General features: G+C 35.2%; 1 protein-coding gene across 1 annotated transcript in view; it reads left to right on the top strand.

The window, feature by feature from the left end:
• eif4e3 (eukaryotic translation initiation factor 4E family member 3) overlaps positions 1 to 13540 on the top strand; it is a 78448-nt gene extending 64908 nt beyond the window's left edge. Inside the window, exons 3-7 of the mRNA XM_059944328.1 lie at positions 3165 to 3259; positions 3368 to 3428; positions 6265 to 6331; positions 8099 to 8254; positions 10806 to 13540. Coding sequence (XP_059800311.1) covers positions 3165 to 3259; positions 3368 to 3428; positions 6265 to 6331; positions 8099 to 8254; positions 10806 to 10852 — 426 coding nt within the window. The 3' untranslated portion in view covers positions 10853 to 13540. The remainder of the gene's footprint in view (positions 1 to 3164; positions 3260 to 3367; positions 3429 to 6264; positions 6332 to 8098; positions 8255 to 10805) is intronic.
• Positions 13541 to 13825: the final 285 nt, after the last annotated feature.

Below are 13825 nucleotides of genomic sequence, written 5' to 3'. Positions count from 1 at the left end.
CTCATCTCTTAATGTCCCTTCTTGCTATTTAAAACCCGCTCTGTGCAAGTTGTATTCTCATGGAATTTCAGATTTTCATGCCTCAGTGAATAATAAAGTGGTGTTAAATCAGATGTTTTCCACATATGTTGGCACTTCCTTTTCCATTACTGTATAGGATGTGCAAGTACTGCATGAGACAGATGGACTTAGAAGGCAGTTGTATTTAAATGAAGTTTATCAAAGCTGAAGAGCGTAGTTTATTTAAATTACATGCTTCATTTGTTTTTCCTCTGGATGCTGAGGATATTCCTTTAAACCAACAAATGCCACGTGTGAGGTTTCAGTTCACAGTCCTACCCACCATGGCTTCGACTTAGTTATTGTCTTAGGCTTGTTTTAGTTGTGTAGGGACAGAGAGGGGAGCTAAGGATCAGATTAGGGTTTAGATGGGAAGTTAGAGGACATGCTGGACTCTAAGCTTCCACTCTGCATTTGAAGGCCAATGGTGAGGATGTAGTCAGATCTCAGGCCTGCAGATCAACGAGATATTTCTGGTCCAATCATCGTGTCCAGCAATCGAGGACTAGAAATCAGATCCTCATCTGTCATTATTGGCATGTTCTGGGTCAAGATCCAATGGTCAATCACAGGTCCGAATCAAGGCCCAATGGCAGGAGTCTGGGCCTGCAAATCCATGTGTGCCCTGGGGTTGGAGGACTGTATATGTGTGAGAGGGAGGGAAGGAGCAACAGGGCTTTTATTTTCCCACTTGTTGTTTTATTGTTTGGACTATTCTGTTTTGTTGTGTTCTGTGGTATTCTGCTGGGCATTGTCCACATGCTGTGTTTGTGCAGGAATGTGTGGAGATGCTTGCTGGCTGTTCCCAGCACATCCTTGGGTGTGTTGGTTGTTGACACAAATTGTATATTTCACTGTATGTTTCAATGTGCGCGTGATAAATAAATCTGTATCTGTATCATTTAATACTTGTAATCCGTAATTCTAATCTTATTTAAGAACACCCGGGAAATATTCAGATCTATTTCATGAGAGTTGTAGGACACTAGCAACTCCTCTGATTTAGAGGCTTGAGCAGTTTTCCTGGAAACAATAAAATGTCTGTTGATGACCAGGAATAATTTCTGTCAGTGAAGAGTTACCTTTTATTGTGAAGTAGCTATGATTAAAGTGTTAGATGCATAAAATCATCTGTTTATCCTGGGGTTCAATGAATAATTACAAAAAATGAAGTTTGATATGTAACCTGAAAAACAACTATAAACACACTTACTGTCTATAGCATGCTACCTTTGCTTTATTGCTATGAGCAACATGGACTGACAACCTGTGGAGAAGTTAAATGACAAGGACTGCAGTATATTGCTCTAAACCCTGCACTGATAAACAGACAAGATAATTAATAGATTCTTGGGTTACTGATGCAGCAAAAAATGTATTGCCTTTGAGCTTTGATTTTTGTGCTATCAGTGATGTAAAATATTGGCCTCTAACTGTGGCAACATTTGTAAATGTTGTAAAATGTGTGATGTAAAATGTGGCACTCTGCCCAACAAACTGTTATACCAAACCATTAACTAACTATAATCACTTTTCCTGATTGCAGTAACTGTTTTGTGACCAACGCTCAGAGAATAGTTTCAGTCTAAGTAGACTTCCTGTCTAGGAATCGATGATTATCTTTTTAACTTTAAAAGTTATTTTCAGGTAGCTTTTTGCTATTTGGATCATTGTGGCTCCTAGTAAAGCCACAACTTCACAATGCCAAACACCTAGGTTCAATACTGACCTTGGGTGCTATCTGTGCAGATTTTGCATGGGTTTCCTTCCACCTCCCAAAGGTGTGCAGATTGTTGTTAATTGCCTGTTACAAACTTAAATAGTAGAATGAGCAGATAAGAATGTGGGGAGATTAAAAAAGGAGATTCATACAGGATCAAGGTAAATGGATTGCTGATTGTCTGAATGGATTCAGTGAGCTGGTACTCACATCCATAGAGTTATAGAACACTACAACACTGAAATAGGCCTTACAGCCCATCTAGTCTGTGTTGAATTATTAATATGCCTAGTCCCATTAATCTTCACCTGGACCATAGTCCTCTATATCCTTCCAACCATGTACATCCAAATTTCTCTTAAATATTGAAATAGAGCCCTCATTTACCACTACTGATGGCAGTCATTTCACCTTTCTCCCTTAATCCGTGACCTCTAGTTCTAGTCTCATCGAACCTCGGGAAAAAATCTGCTTGCATTTGCTCTATCTATACCCCTCATAATTTTGTATACCTCTATCAAACCTTCCCTCATTCTCCTACTCTCTAGGGAATAAATTCCTAACCTAGTCAAACTCTCCATTTTATTCAGTTTCTCAAGTTCTGGCAACATTGTTGTAAATTTTCTTTGCACGCTTTAAATCTCATTGATATCTTTTTCTACAATGTAGGTAGGTGACCAAAATGGCATGCAATATTCCAGATTAGGCCTCAACAATGTCTTATACAAGCTAACATCCCACCTCCTGTACTCAGTAATTTATTTATACAGGCTAATGTTCTGAAAGCTCTCTTTATGACAATATCTACCTGTGACACCATTTTCAAGGAATCAAGGTTCTGTATCCCCGATCCCACTGTTCTACTGCACTGATCTGTGCCCTACTGCGCATCCTGTAAGTCTTACCCTGGTTTATCCTCCCAAAGTGCAACACTTCACATTTATCTGCATTAAATTCTACCTGCTATTTTTCAGCCCATTTTCCCAGCTGGTCTGGATCCCACTGCAGCCTTCCTTACTCTCTACTACATCCCCGATCTTGGTGTAATCTGCAAATGTTGTGATCCAATTTACCACATTGTCTTCCAGATCATTGATAATAATGTGACAATAGTCATGTCTGCATAACCCAAACTCTGAACACTACAATGGAGATAGAAAGTTTTGTTATCTACTAGTTCTCTTTTGCCTATTTGTTATCTACCATATTTTATGGCATCTTATTCATGTGCAATTTTATAAAATGTAAATCAAAATTAATCATACATTTGAATAAATAAGTAATTTAGAAGTATGGAATGTTTATAATATGAACATTATATTTCTCTTGTCTGAACTTTATTTGTTTTATTTTGAACTAATTGTACTTCCCTTTCTCTCCTCAGAGTTTCTGGAGTGTCTACAATAATATTCCTACAGTGACTAGTTTGCCCTTGCGCTGTAGTTACCACTTAATGAGAGGAGAAAGGCGGCCACTGTGGTAGGAAATTAGTTGTACTAATTGAATATCTAAAGGAAAGTGGAACACTGATTATATATAACATTACAATGCCTTGCATTTGAATTTACTTTTTTGTGCTTTTCAAAGGGAAGACGAGAGTAATGCCAAAGGAGGATTGTGGAAAATGAAAATTTCAAAAGAGCATACTGTAAGTGTATCGGGAAAGCAATAACTTCTTCTGAGATATTTCAGAAAGCTGTTCTGTGTCACCATGTATTTTCTGGAGAGTTGCTTCAATAGTTAGCCCATCAATATTGAAATAACAGTTTACCTTGGGCGGATGATTCTAATAGAAGTTTACTCTGAGCACAGGATATGTATTCAGCCCAATGGTTTAAAATATAACCACTGATCCTAAAGCTTTGAAGTGAATGCAAAGTCCAAATATCAGGACCTTTTTAAAAAAAACAGAATAATTTGGAATGTGGCATGTAATGTATTGGAAAGTAGAATTGTAAAGTTGGTATAGAAATTCTTCTGCAGTGCTAACTGAGGAAATGGGAGATACAAACTCGAGCATTGCATAGCTACCACTTGTATAATTGCAGCATAGAGTTGAATAGAAGCTCACCATTATAAAGGTAGAGATTTAAATGATCTAATTTCACTTCCTTACTAAGCCGACCATCTTTTCCTTCTTTCCCATTCATGTTAAAGTCAATATCCCCACAAGCAAAATAATCTGGTGTTTCATTTTGCTGTTTATACGATAGCCTTAAGTGCAGTTAAAGAAGTGTATAGTCTATAATAGGTTTTGGAACATTCTGCTCTTAAGGGAGAAAATTGGTTTTTCATAGACCTTTATCATATTAAAAGTTGACAGTACTTAAGTAGATACAGTATTTCTGGATACTGTACCTTTTTCTAAGTCAGGGATTCCCAACCTTTATTATGCCATGGGTCCCTACCATTAATCAAAGTATCTGTAGACCCCAGGTTGTGGACCTGGTCTCAATGTTAAAGTACTTTTTTTTTCTGATGTCAACATGACATACAGTTTTTGAAGTGCCTATTTGCAGTTATTTAAAGAGAGAAAGAGAGATTCTTCCAACTTGCATTTAGTAGGCATTATCAACATTTAGGTTCTTGATTTTTTTTAAGAAGCAGAACAGGAAAGAATGGGAAAGATTGAAATTACTTAAATCCAAAGTTTTCTTTCACTTTGCATTCCTTTTGGCGATAGTAGTGGGGGGTGGTGTTGCTTTGCGGGGTAGGCAGAAGGAGAGTTTCAAATCAGAACTTCTATGTCTTAATTTTGAAAGAGCTTTACAGCTAACCAAATGTTGCTGCTTTTTTCTTAAGTTTAAAAGCTCAGTAATTAAGGATGTGAAAAGAATGACTAGGATATCTTCTACATACTGTCATTTTTTTGTCTCCATTGAAAAAGTACAAGTGATACAGTGCAGAAAAAGGAAGCCATGTTCCAGCTGGTGACTTGAAGGAATAGCGGCTCTTATGTGGAATGTTTATCTTTTACACATTGAATGGGATAGCCTGAAATTTGAGCTATGTATTGCTAAACTTTTGATAAGATGCTGGTACACTCGGATGCAGTGGCTTCCACAAGGCCAGCGAAAGGTGTTAATTGTCTTTTTTTTAAACATTTTTCTCATTTGGAAAATCCTGCTGGACATTAAGAAGTTAAGGTACTCTAGGTCTACCCCATTAATGAGTTGCTTGTTGGCGGAGAAACTGAAGGAGCTGGACTTGGTGCAGATTGTGCTTCTGCCCCCGTCAGAGAGACACTGGAGCGTGAAAGAGGTGTGCAGTCTTAAAAGCGAATGATTGTCATAGTTGCTTTTCTTGTGATCACAAAACCCTGTTGGGACATTGTTAATATGGAAAGCTGCAAGTCAAATACACTGATTTATTGGCAGACGGTGGGGTAGCTGCATAGCCATGGTTGTAGCAAGGACTAGGCCTCAAGCCGTGGTGCCATCTGCTTGCATCTGCCCAAGAGAGAGGCATCAGAGTCTGTGCATTCCACTGGAGTAAGTGCCAGAGACAGTGTGGTGCAGTATACGTGTTAGAGTCAGTGCTGTCCGGTAGTGTTTGCTCAGCAGAAGACAGGATATATTGTATTCAACTACAAACTGCTGCAACATTTATGGACTCAGGGACTTGGGCTTTATATATATTTTTTGTGGTACTGTATTTTGCTGCTGTCTTGTATGTGCTATGTGTGTTTTGTGTATGATTGTTGGTACTGTATTTTGTATCTTTGCTCCAGAATAACGCTGTCTTGTTTGGCGGTATTCATGAGTATTCATATATGGTTGATTAACATTTAAACTTGAATTATATGTCAAATGTAAACAGAGAACAACCCAATTCCAATTCAGTATTCTTTGTGTTTGTCATATGACTCAATTTATAGTCCCATCATTTGTCAAAAGATTGATTCAAGTATAAAATATGATACTCCATACAGATCTGAGACAGATATAATAAATATCTTTGCACTCTGGTGTGTATGATGCTAATGTCATCTAACCTAATCTAAAATTTCATCCCACTCCCTCTCAAAAAAAAAACGGGGTTTTGCTCATCTAATGTAATATGCATCCCTAATGTAATATCTCTGGAAACATCACAGTCATTATTATAATTTGTAAAGGCTTGTATAGTTTGTATGTAAGGCATTGGTTATTCTGTTTCTTTACAGCATGACTATGTTTTAAAATGTAAACACTCATTGTAAAGTGTTTTAAAACTAAGCTTTGGAAACATAGATTAGAGATGTAAAACTTAATTCTATCAAATCTGCTGTTTTGTTGGTCATGCAATCATTTTGTTTGTTTAAGATTCCTTCATCAGTTCGATTCTTTTCAGAATTATTGCCATCCTTAAATTTTTGAACTTGCATTGTGACCTTGCTTAGATGGTTAAATTCATATTTAGGATGCATATTTGCAAATATCTTAAGTATTAGGAATTTATAAAGACGTTACTAAGAGGAGTTCTTTATCTGTTTCTTGTGATAGTCTGCTGTTTGGAAAGAGTTATTACTGGCTACAATTGGTGAACAATTTGTAGATTGCTGCACAGAAGGTAAGATCAGGCTTATGGGTGACATTATTGCCTTCAGTACTTTTAAGTACATTTTTTGGTTAGGTAGTTCAAGATTAGAAGCGAGAATTTGGACTGCTGTATGCTGATGAGATAACAAGATTTCCACTTCCCTTGTCTTAAATTGATGGCTTTGAGTTCCTTAAAAGGAAATATATTTTAAAGGAAAGATGGAAGATGGTATAGCTTCTCCAAATTCTGCTAGATTATTTCACATATGAGAAGGAGAAATGCTGTGTAGTGTGTAGCTGCATGTAAAGTTGTACCCTTTCCCTCAATATCCCATCCACCCAAGAAAAAACTTAGAGAACGGAATCTGGCACAGAGTTTCTGATGACTCTGCTGTAAAACATATTGTATATGGACATATGTAAGAAAAGGAAGATCATCATCTGAAAGTCTATCACTTGACATAGTTTTGGATCTAAATGATTAGATTAGTTCTTGTTAGCTTTATAGATATAAACAGTTTGATAAGATGAGTGGCAATGACTTCTTCCAAGAATAGACATGGTTAATATGTGGGGGCATAACTTTAAGGTAATTGGAGGAAATTCTAAGGGGATATCAGAGGTAGATTTTTTTTTACACTGAGAATAGCAGGTGTATGGAACATGCTGCCGGGGTGGTGGTAGGGGCAGATACATTAAATAGGAGATTCTTGGATAAGCACAATGATGAAAGAAAAATGGAGTGTTGTGTGTGTGGGGGGGGGGGGGGGGTGGTGAAGGTTAGATCGAACTTGGTGTAGGTTAAAGGGTCTGCACAATAAACATGGGCCAAAGGGCCTGCACTGTATTGTTCTATGTTTGATGCTATGATTGGTGATAATTTTGTCTATTTTCTGATTAGTGTGCTTATCTGGGAAAAAAACATTTCTCCCCCTTCCCTTTTGCATCATAGATGTGCCATGTATGATGGCATTTCTTGTACAGCAGAAACATTAAATCAGATACTAGAGGTAAAAAATAAGCTCCCCATTTGAAACAGTTTTCAAAGCAGAAACAGGTTCATTTGCACAGTACAATGAAAATGTACCTCCCTTTTAACCATCAAGTGTGCTGTCTGTATAATGCCCAGCAGAAATGCAAAAGCAAACAGGTTAGTCATAACTTGGCTTTTATAATGATACCTGACATGCTGTCGACCCCATTGCCATCTGTTCCATACTTGGGTATCCCACTACTAGCCTCCAGCTTTTCTGTTTAGATACGCCTTCATTCTTGGCAGCATTTTATTCCTCATTCTGTATCTTCGTACTTGTCTCTACATCTCTTCTTTTCTTGTGCTTCCTACTATATCCTAACTTCTTTCCTGTGTCCCCACTCATGACTGGTGAAAAACATTATAGAGATCTGATAGTTTTTAAATGTTTAACTATCAGGTGATTTTAAAGTGCCTAATTTGAAGCTGTATCAAGCTTCTAATGCTGTTCACTCTGCTACAATGTATATTGGTGCTGAGGTTCATTTAAAAAATAGATCTTACAAACAAATTAACTGTTAAATTGTCGACTAAGATGGTGATGATACTTCGAAAAATTGATCTTCACCCTTACATCTTTATTGGTTACTTAATATTAGTGGGGATTACATTACAAATTTGGGTAGGGGGTACACCTGTGAGAAATATTTTGTATCATATTTTGAATATTTCCATGCAAATTATTTCTTATTATGCTTTGCTTATATTTTAAAGTTAAAATATAAAGATGGATCTATAACTTATTGCAGATGTTACTTTCCACAGATGATGAGGTGGTTGGTGTCAGTGTCAGTGTTCGAGATCGTGAAGACATTATTCAAGTTTGGAATGTAAATGCTGCTGGAGCAAATGAAGTAACTGTTATACAAAAGATTTATCAGCTTCTCCCAAAAGTAACTTTTAAGGCAGTGTTTTATAAGCGTAAGTATTAATGCCTGAATATTTTTCATGAAACTTTTACTTCATTCTTAACAATTTGAAGTTTTCATTGTGACATAAATGTTAATTTGAGTTTCCCATCCACCACCATTTTTCCCCCTTTCCAATTGCTTCTGCATATTGATTCAATTTGGCTGTAAATCCTGATTTTGTTTTATTTATTTTTGAGAAACATGGTACCCAGTTACCATCTGGTAGTAGCTCTTAAGCAAAATATTAAGTGAAATTGGCACTGCTGCTCTCAGTGCACTAGCAATTGAGATGATCAGTAATCCATTAAAAAGATATCCAGGATTCTTAGAAAAATAACCTGGCTAGTTTACAGATTTCCCTATCACTTTCACCTGGTCTGGTCTATATGTAATTCCAATATGTATTGACTTATGAACGGTCTCAACCTAAATCATCAACTATCCATTCCCCTCTGCAGAGGTTTCCCACTGAGTTCCTTCAGTTTCCTGTTTGTTGCCTAAAATCTTCAGGTTTTGGGGAAAAATGAATTCTTCAGGTAATTCATAAGAAATATTGAAGCATTCAGGCACCTTTGCAGATTACGTTTCATTTAAAACCCCATTCTTAAATAACAATTTTAAGGTCCTATATAACACTCAGACCGTATTATTTCTGTTGACTAATAGATAAAATGAAAATATTGATAAAATTGTGTTCAGATCTTGTAATGATTGTACATCCTCTTCGAATAAGTTTATTTACTCATAAATATATATTGCTGTAACTCCATATTAACCCTGTTGATTGCAAACTGCTGACGTGAGTGATGAGGTAATTTTCTTCCACTCATTTGTATGTAACACTTTGCCCTGTGCGGTGGATTTAATTTTGATCATCAAAAAAAACCTCTAACGCATTAGAAAATAAAGAAGTTGATGATTGTTTATTATCAGAAATTACCATATAGTGATAGTAACAAAAGTTCCTTTTGAAATTGTCGAACTTGTCTGCAGATTCTCAACTCATTTTTTTGTTTCTGTTTTGAAAAGAAATTAGTTGGGATGTACCAAATTAAAATCTTAATGATAAGGATTCACCCCTCCCCCTCTATTGCACTCATCTTAAGCATCCTGTCACTTGATCGCAAACTAGTGATTACTTAAAGCTAAATTCACAGTACATATTGGATTTCTTTCATAGCTATACTTCTAACATTTTTCTATCATATGTACACTATATGTGTTAATAGATTTTTAGATTAGTTCAAGGACTTGGAATGAATTAATTTACTGGAAGTGATTCTTTTCAACCAAGCAAATTTAAGGTCCTATACAGCTCCTTTTAAGGGAGAATAGAGTAGTTGTAATTATTGTACAAATTTATAAAACAAATCCCAGAAATATAGGTTTACTGAGATCATGTCCAGGGTAAAATGAAGTTTTGTTCTGTATATAGCCAGCGGTGCTGGCTAGAAGGGCTGAATGGCCTACTCCTGCACCTACTGTCTATTGTCTATATCCCAGCAAGCTGCTTAAATTCAAAGCGCCACCTCTATTACATAGTATAAAAAGTCACTAAGTTTCATGAATGTAATTTATTTCCACATCATCTCTACTATCATCTATTTAGCAATATTTTTATTTCTAAATTAACAGCTGCCAGCAATTTCCTATAAATATAGTTCAGGCTAATTCACCTGTAGTTTCCAGCTGTTGTCACCCTCTTATCATGAACAGGAGTATTACATTTGCAGATTTTCAGTCTCTTGGGACTCCCAGAATCAAGTGATCTTTGGAAAGTCATTCACCACCTCTATAGTGACTAATTTTAAGACCATAAAATGCAAACTACTAAATGTAGAAGACCTGTCAACCTTTAATTCCATTACTTTGACTAGTACTTTTTTCCATTGTCATTGTGAATATTTAAAGTTCTTTCCCTCTGTCCCTGGGTTTTCTACAAATATTGAACTGCTTTTCATATCTTTAAATGAAAAACAATTACAAAACAAAACACAGTATTTGGTCCAATAGAAGAAGATCAACAAGCTGCAAGTGCTGAGGATATACCAGTTCTTTTCTGGGAGTTTATCTTGTCATTTATCAGAAATATCAAAGCCTGATTGTACAAAATGGTCTAATCAGTCTAGATAACTTTGTTTTGAATGATGGCTTTAAGCAGTATATCACTAAGTGGAATAGCAAATTGAGTGATAATCTACCTCTAGCTGCAATTTAGAAATTCATCCTCCATGTATGAAGTTAATTCTCATTCTATTACAGTTCTGATCTGCTCTGCATTGGAACATCCTTTACTTTTGTTCCTCAATTACTTTTTCCTGTTATTTAAGATCCCATTGTTAGCACCTCCAGACAAATGTGTTACCTTGATTGCAATGTAACACAGTTGATGAATATAGCCTGATCCTTGGTGCACAAGTTTAACAGTGATCATTTCCTGTGGATTGACGTTAACTGGTTATTTATATTTGGGGATTGGACTCCTTTTAATAAAGAAATGGTGGTATATTTTTAAAGCTTATTAACTAAAATACTGCTGTTACCCATGTGCTTTTTTACAGCTCATGAGGAGCATCATGCTTTTGAACGAGGTCGTGCCAAACCATAGCATTTCACAGCAAACACTTCATATTTAGAGTTCAGATTTTATTTGTAAAGAAGAGTTGGACTCTCAGCATCATAATGGTGAATTACAGTCGAACTTTGATAAAATAGTGAAATCAGGTGACTTATTCTGAAAAGACAGAGGAATATTGACATTTCTGTTTGTTTCGGCTGATGTGTAACTTAGATTAAATTCTGTATTAGGTTTCTATATATAAAAAAAGCAGAGATGCTTCTCGACTATTGATTTGATTTTCATTGCTTTAACAATAATTAAGTTATTCTGCTTTTGACTGCATTCTTATTTTATGAATGTGGTTTCTTTTCCTAGTTTAACCGATTGTACTGTAGTTACAAATGAATTCTAATGTGCATATTAGTCCTGCTGCTTAATCTGGAAGAAAATTATCAAAATCAAAATGTTTATTCACATAAGTTGAAGTCAAATCTGGTTGATTGGCATGTTACTAGTAGATCACAGTTCACTTCTCTTTCAAAAGTGATTGCACTGCATAATTATGTAAGTCACTAACTTTGGTTATGTGGATGTCTTGCACTGATAGACAAATGTTTCCATCAGAAAGTACTACAAATAGTGTATAATTATGTTTCTATTTCATTATTTCACATTGTGCAACTTTACTCACTAACTATAATTTAGGACACATTTCATTTGCAATGTATGGAAATGCTGGCCCTAAGTGAATTTCGAATCTACAGTAAATTGGTAGCACTGATACTTAATATTTCATTTACTAAAGTCTTAGTTGGTTATGAAATATTTGCAATTTAATTGCTACAGCAATTTTCTGTCCACAGAGATCATGTGGCAAAGAATTTGGTTTTGCAGAATGTTTCATTCTGTTGCAGTATTTATTGTCGTAGATACAGTGGAGTTATTTGGTGGGATTGTACATTTTGTTGCTACAGAACCAAAGAATTTTATTACTGTTTTGAGAAACATGGATTGGGGCCGAATTTGAGGCGGGGGGGGGGGGGTGTGCGACGGAGGGTTGTAGGAAGGAAAAGAGCAAAGTTGAGAGTAAAAGCTGCAAATCTGGAAATGCCACCTTAAAACAAACAAGATTACAGTAGAATTGAACAAAAGTATAAATTATAATTTTGAATTTTCACTGCAAGAAACTGCAGTGTATAAATTCAATAATACAGAAAAGTTGTTTTGCCTTGACACTAAATGTGATAATGATAATCATTATAGATCTGTATGAAAAGTGTTCAACAGATCATAAGGGTTTCACACAGGCATCGTTATTACCCAAACCGTGACAGAATGTCAAGTCATTTATTCTGCTTGTAAGAATCCACTGATTAGCATTAGATTGTTGAACTTGCATTTCTGATGATCAGAAATTATATAATCCATAAAGATTATGCTGCATGGAAATTTGCCATGCCTTTAACCATATTATAAATTATTGTATCTCAATTAAATCATCAAATATCAAGTTGTCATGTATTTCCCTTCATAGTGGGTTCAATAAACACTGCAAAATGCATCACTGGAAGTTATAAACAGGAAATTTGCTATAAAAATTAACTTTACCAGAGTTTAAAATGTAATACTGTAGACAGAAAAGCTATAGTGCTGCATAATTCATATTACATAATATCAAATCATGAATTATTCTTGCATTTAATATTTGTGGAAAAAATAAGGTTCTTCAGAGTTACTGCAGCTTTTGTACTGTAGTTTCTTGCGCACTGATTCTTTTCTTTAAAATACAAGTTTGTGCTTTTTTTAATCTCTGCTACCCAGATCTGCATACGTAAAATGAATAAAAGCACAATCTATTTTTATAGCATTCTGGGTAAACTGGTAATTCACAACTGTGAATAGTGTACACTTCATAACACAAGAAAACAAGCAGGTTTTTTTCATGAATGAACAGATCACAAACCATATTTTTTTACCCTTTTTACACACAGTAATGGAGGCTTTGTGATGGCCAGATATATATGAATGTTGTGTATCTCCAGCTATTGAAATACGCATTCAATAGAAATTTGACCAGCAAATGGTCAGTTTCAAATGTATTCTCTTCTGATTTGAAAATAAAGGCTATTTTCTTTCACTCATTAGTCATAGGCATAAGTTAGTCTGAAACACCCAAGTTCAAAGCTCTGAGAACTGCATGATTTTTATGTCCCAACTTAATTTCTTTGTGTGTCTAAATTCAGAATCTTCTACTGGAGATATTGTTTTATCTAGCCTCCATGGGTGTCTGGGTGTCTAGAAAAAATTGTTTTATACTTTTCTAGAATTGGTTTGTTAATAACTTTAGTCTGTTTAGAATAAAAAATATAAATTGATATTTTAATTACGGTAATATAGGGATCAGGAGCTATCCCTTGAGTATCTGAAAGATAAAAAAGCTGGCTTAAAAGCAGAAATTGCTGAAAATTGTCTTTGAAATGAAACATGGTTCCTTTTTCACAGATGCTGCCTGACCCACTGAGTGTTTCCAGAATTTTCTGCTTTAATATTAGATTTGCAGGTTTTTTTTGGATTTAAATTAATGTAAAAAGTGTGACATTGGATGCTCAAGGTTTTGAAAGATGTTACAGATCTGATATTTATATTTTGTAATCTTATTAGTACTGCTGTACCTATGCCATTCATGAATTTTGCTTGTTCATTTGGCAACTATTGAATAAAATGAAATGTGCATTATTATAATTTCAAATGATTTTTACATAAATAATTGTATTGATCTTTAATCAACTGAAAACACTTACATTTCAGCTCTGCAACATTATATTTACTGGAAATGAAAATGTTTGTGTTAATTGCATAGCAAAGCTTATAATATCTTGAATCATTAACTTTGTTGGTAAGGGCAAACTATTAGTTACCAATTTAAAAACACTGAAGTTGACCACTCCACAATAGATCTTTGCAAGTTAGTGTCTCTATCAGTCATAGCTCAATATCTCTGTATTTCTTCCAAAAAATATT

This window comes from Hypanus sabinus, chromosome 19 (assembly GCF_030144855.1).
Source record: "Hypanus sabinus isolate sHypSab1 chromosome 19, sHypSab1.hap1, whole genome shotgun sequence".
In the NCBI taxonomy this organism is placed as follows: domain Eukaryota; kingdom Metazoa; phylum Chordata; class Chondrichthyes; order Myliobatiformes; family Dasyatidae; genus Hypanus; species Hypanus sabinus.
This window is presented reverse-complemented; position numbering and strand designations above follow the sequence as displayed.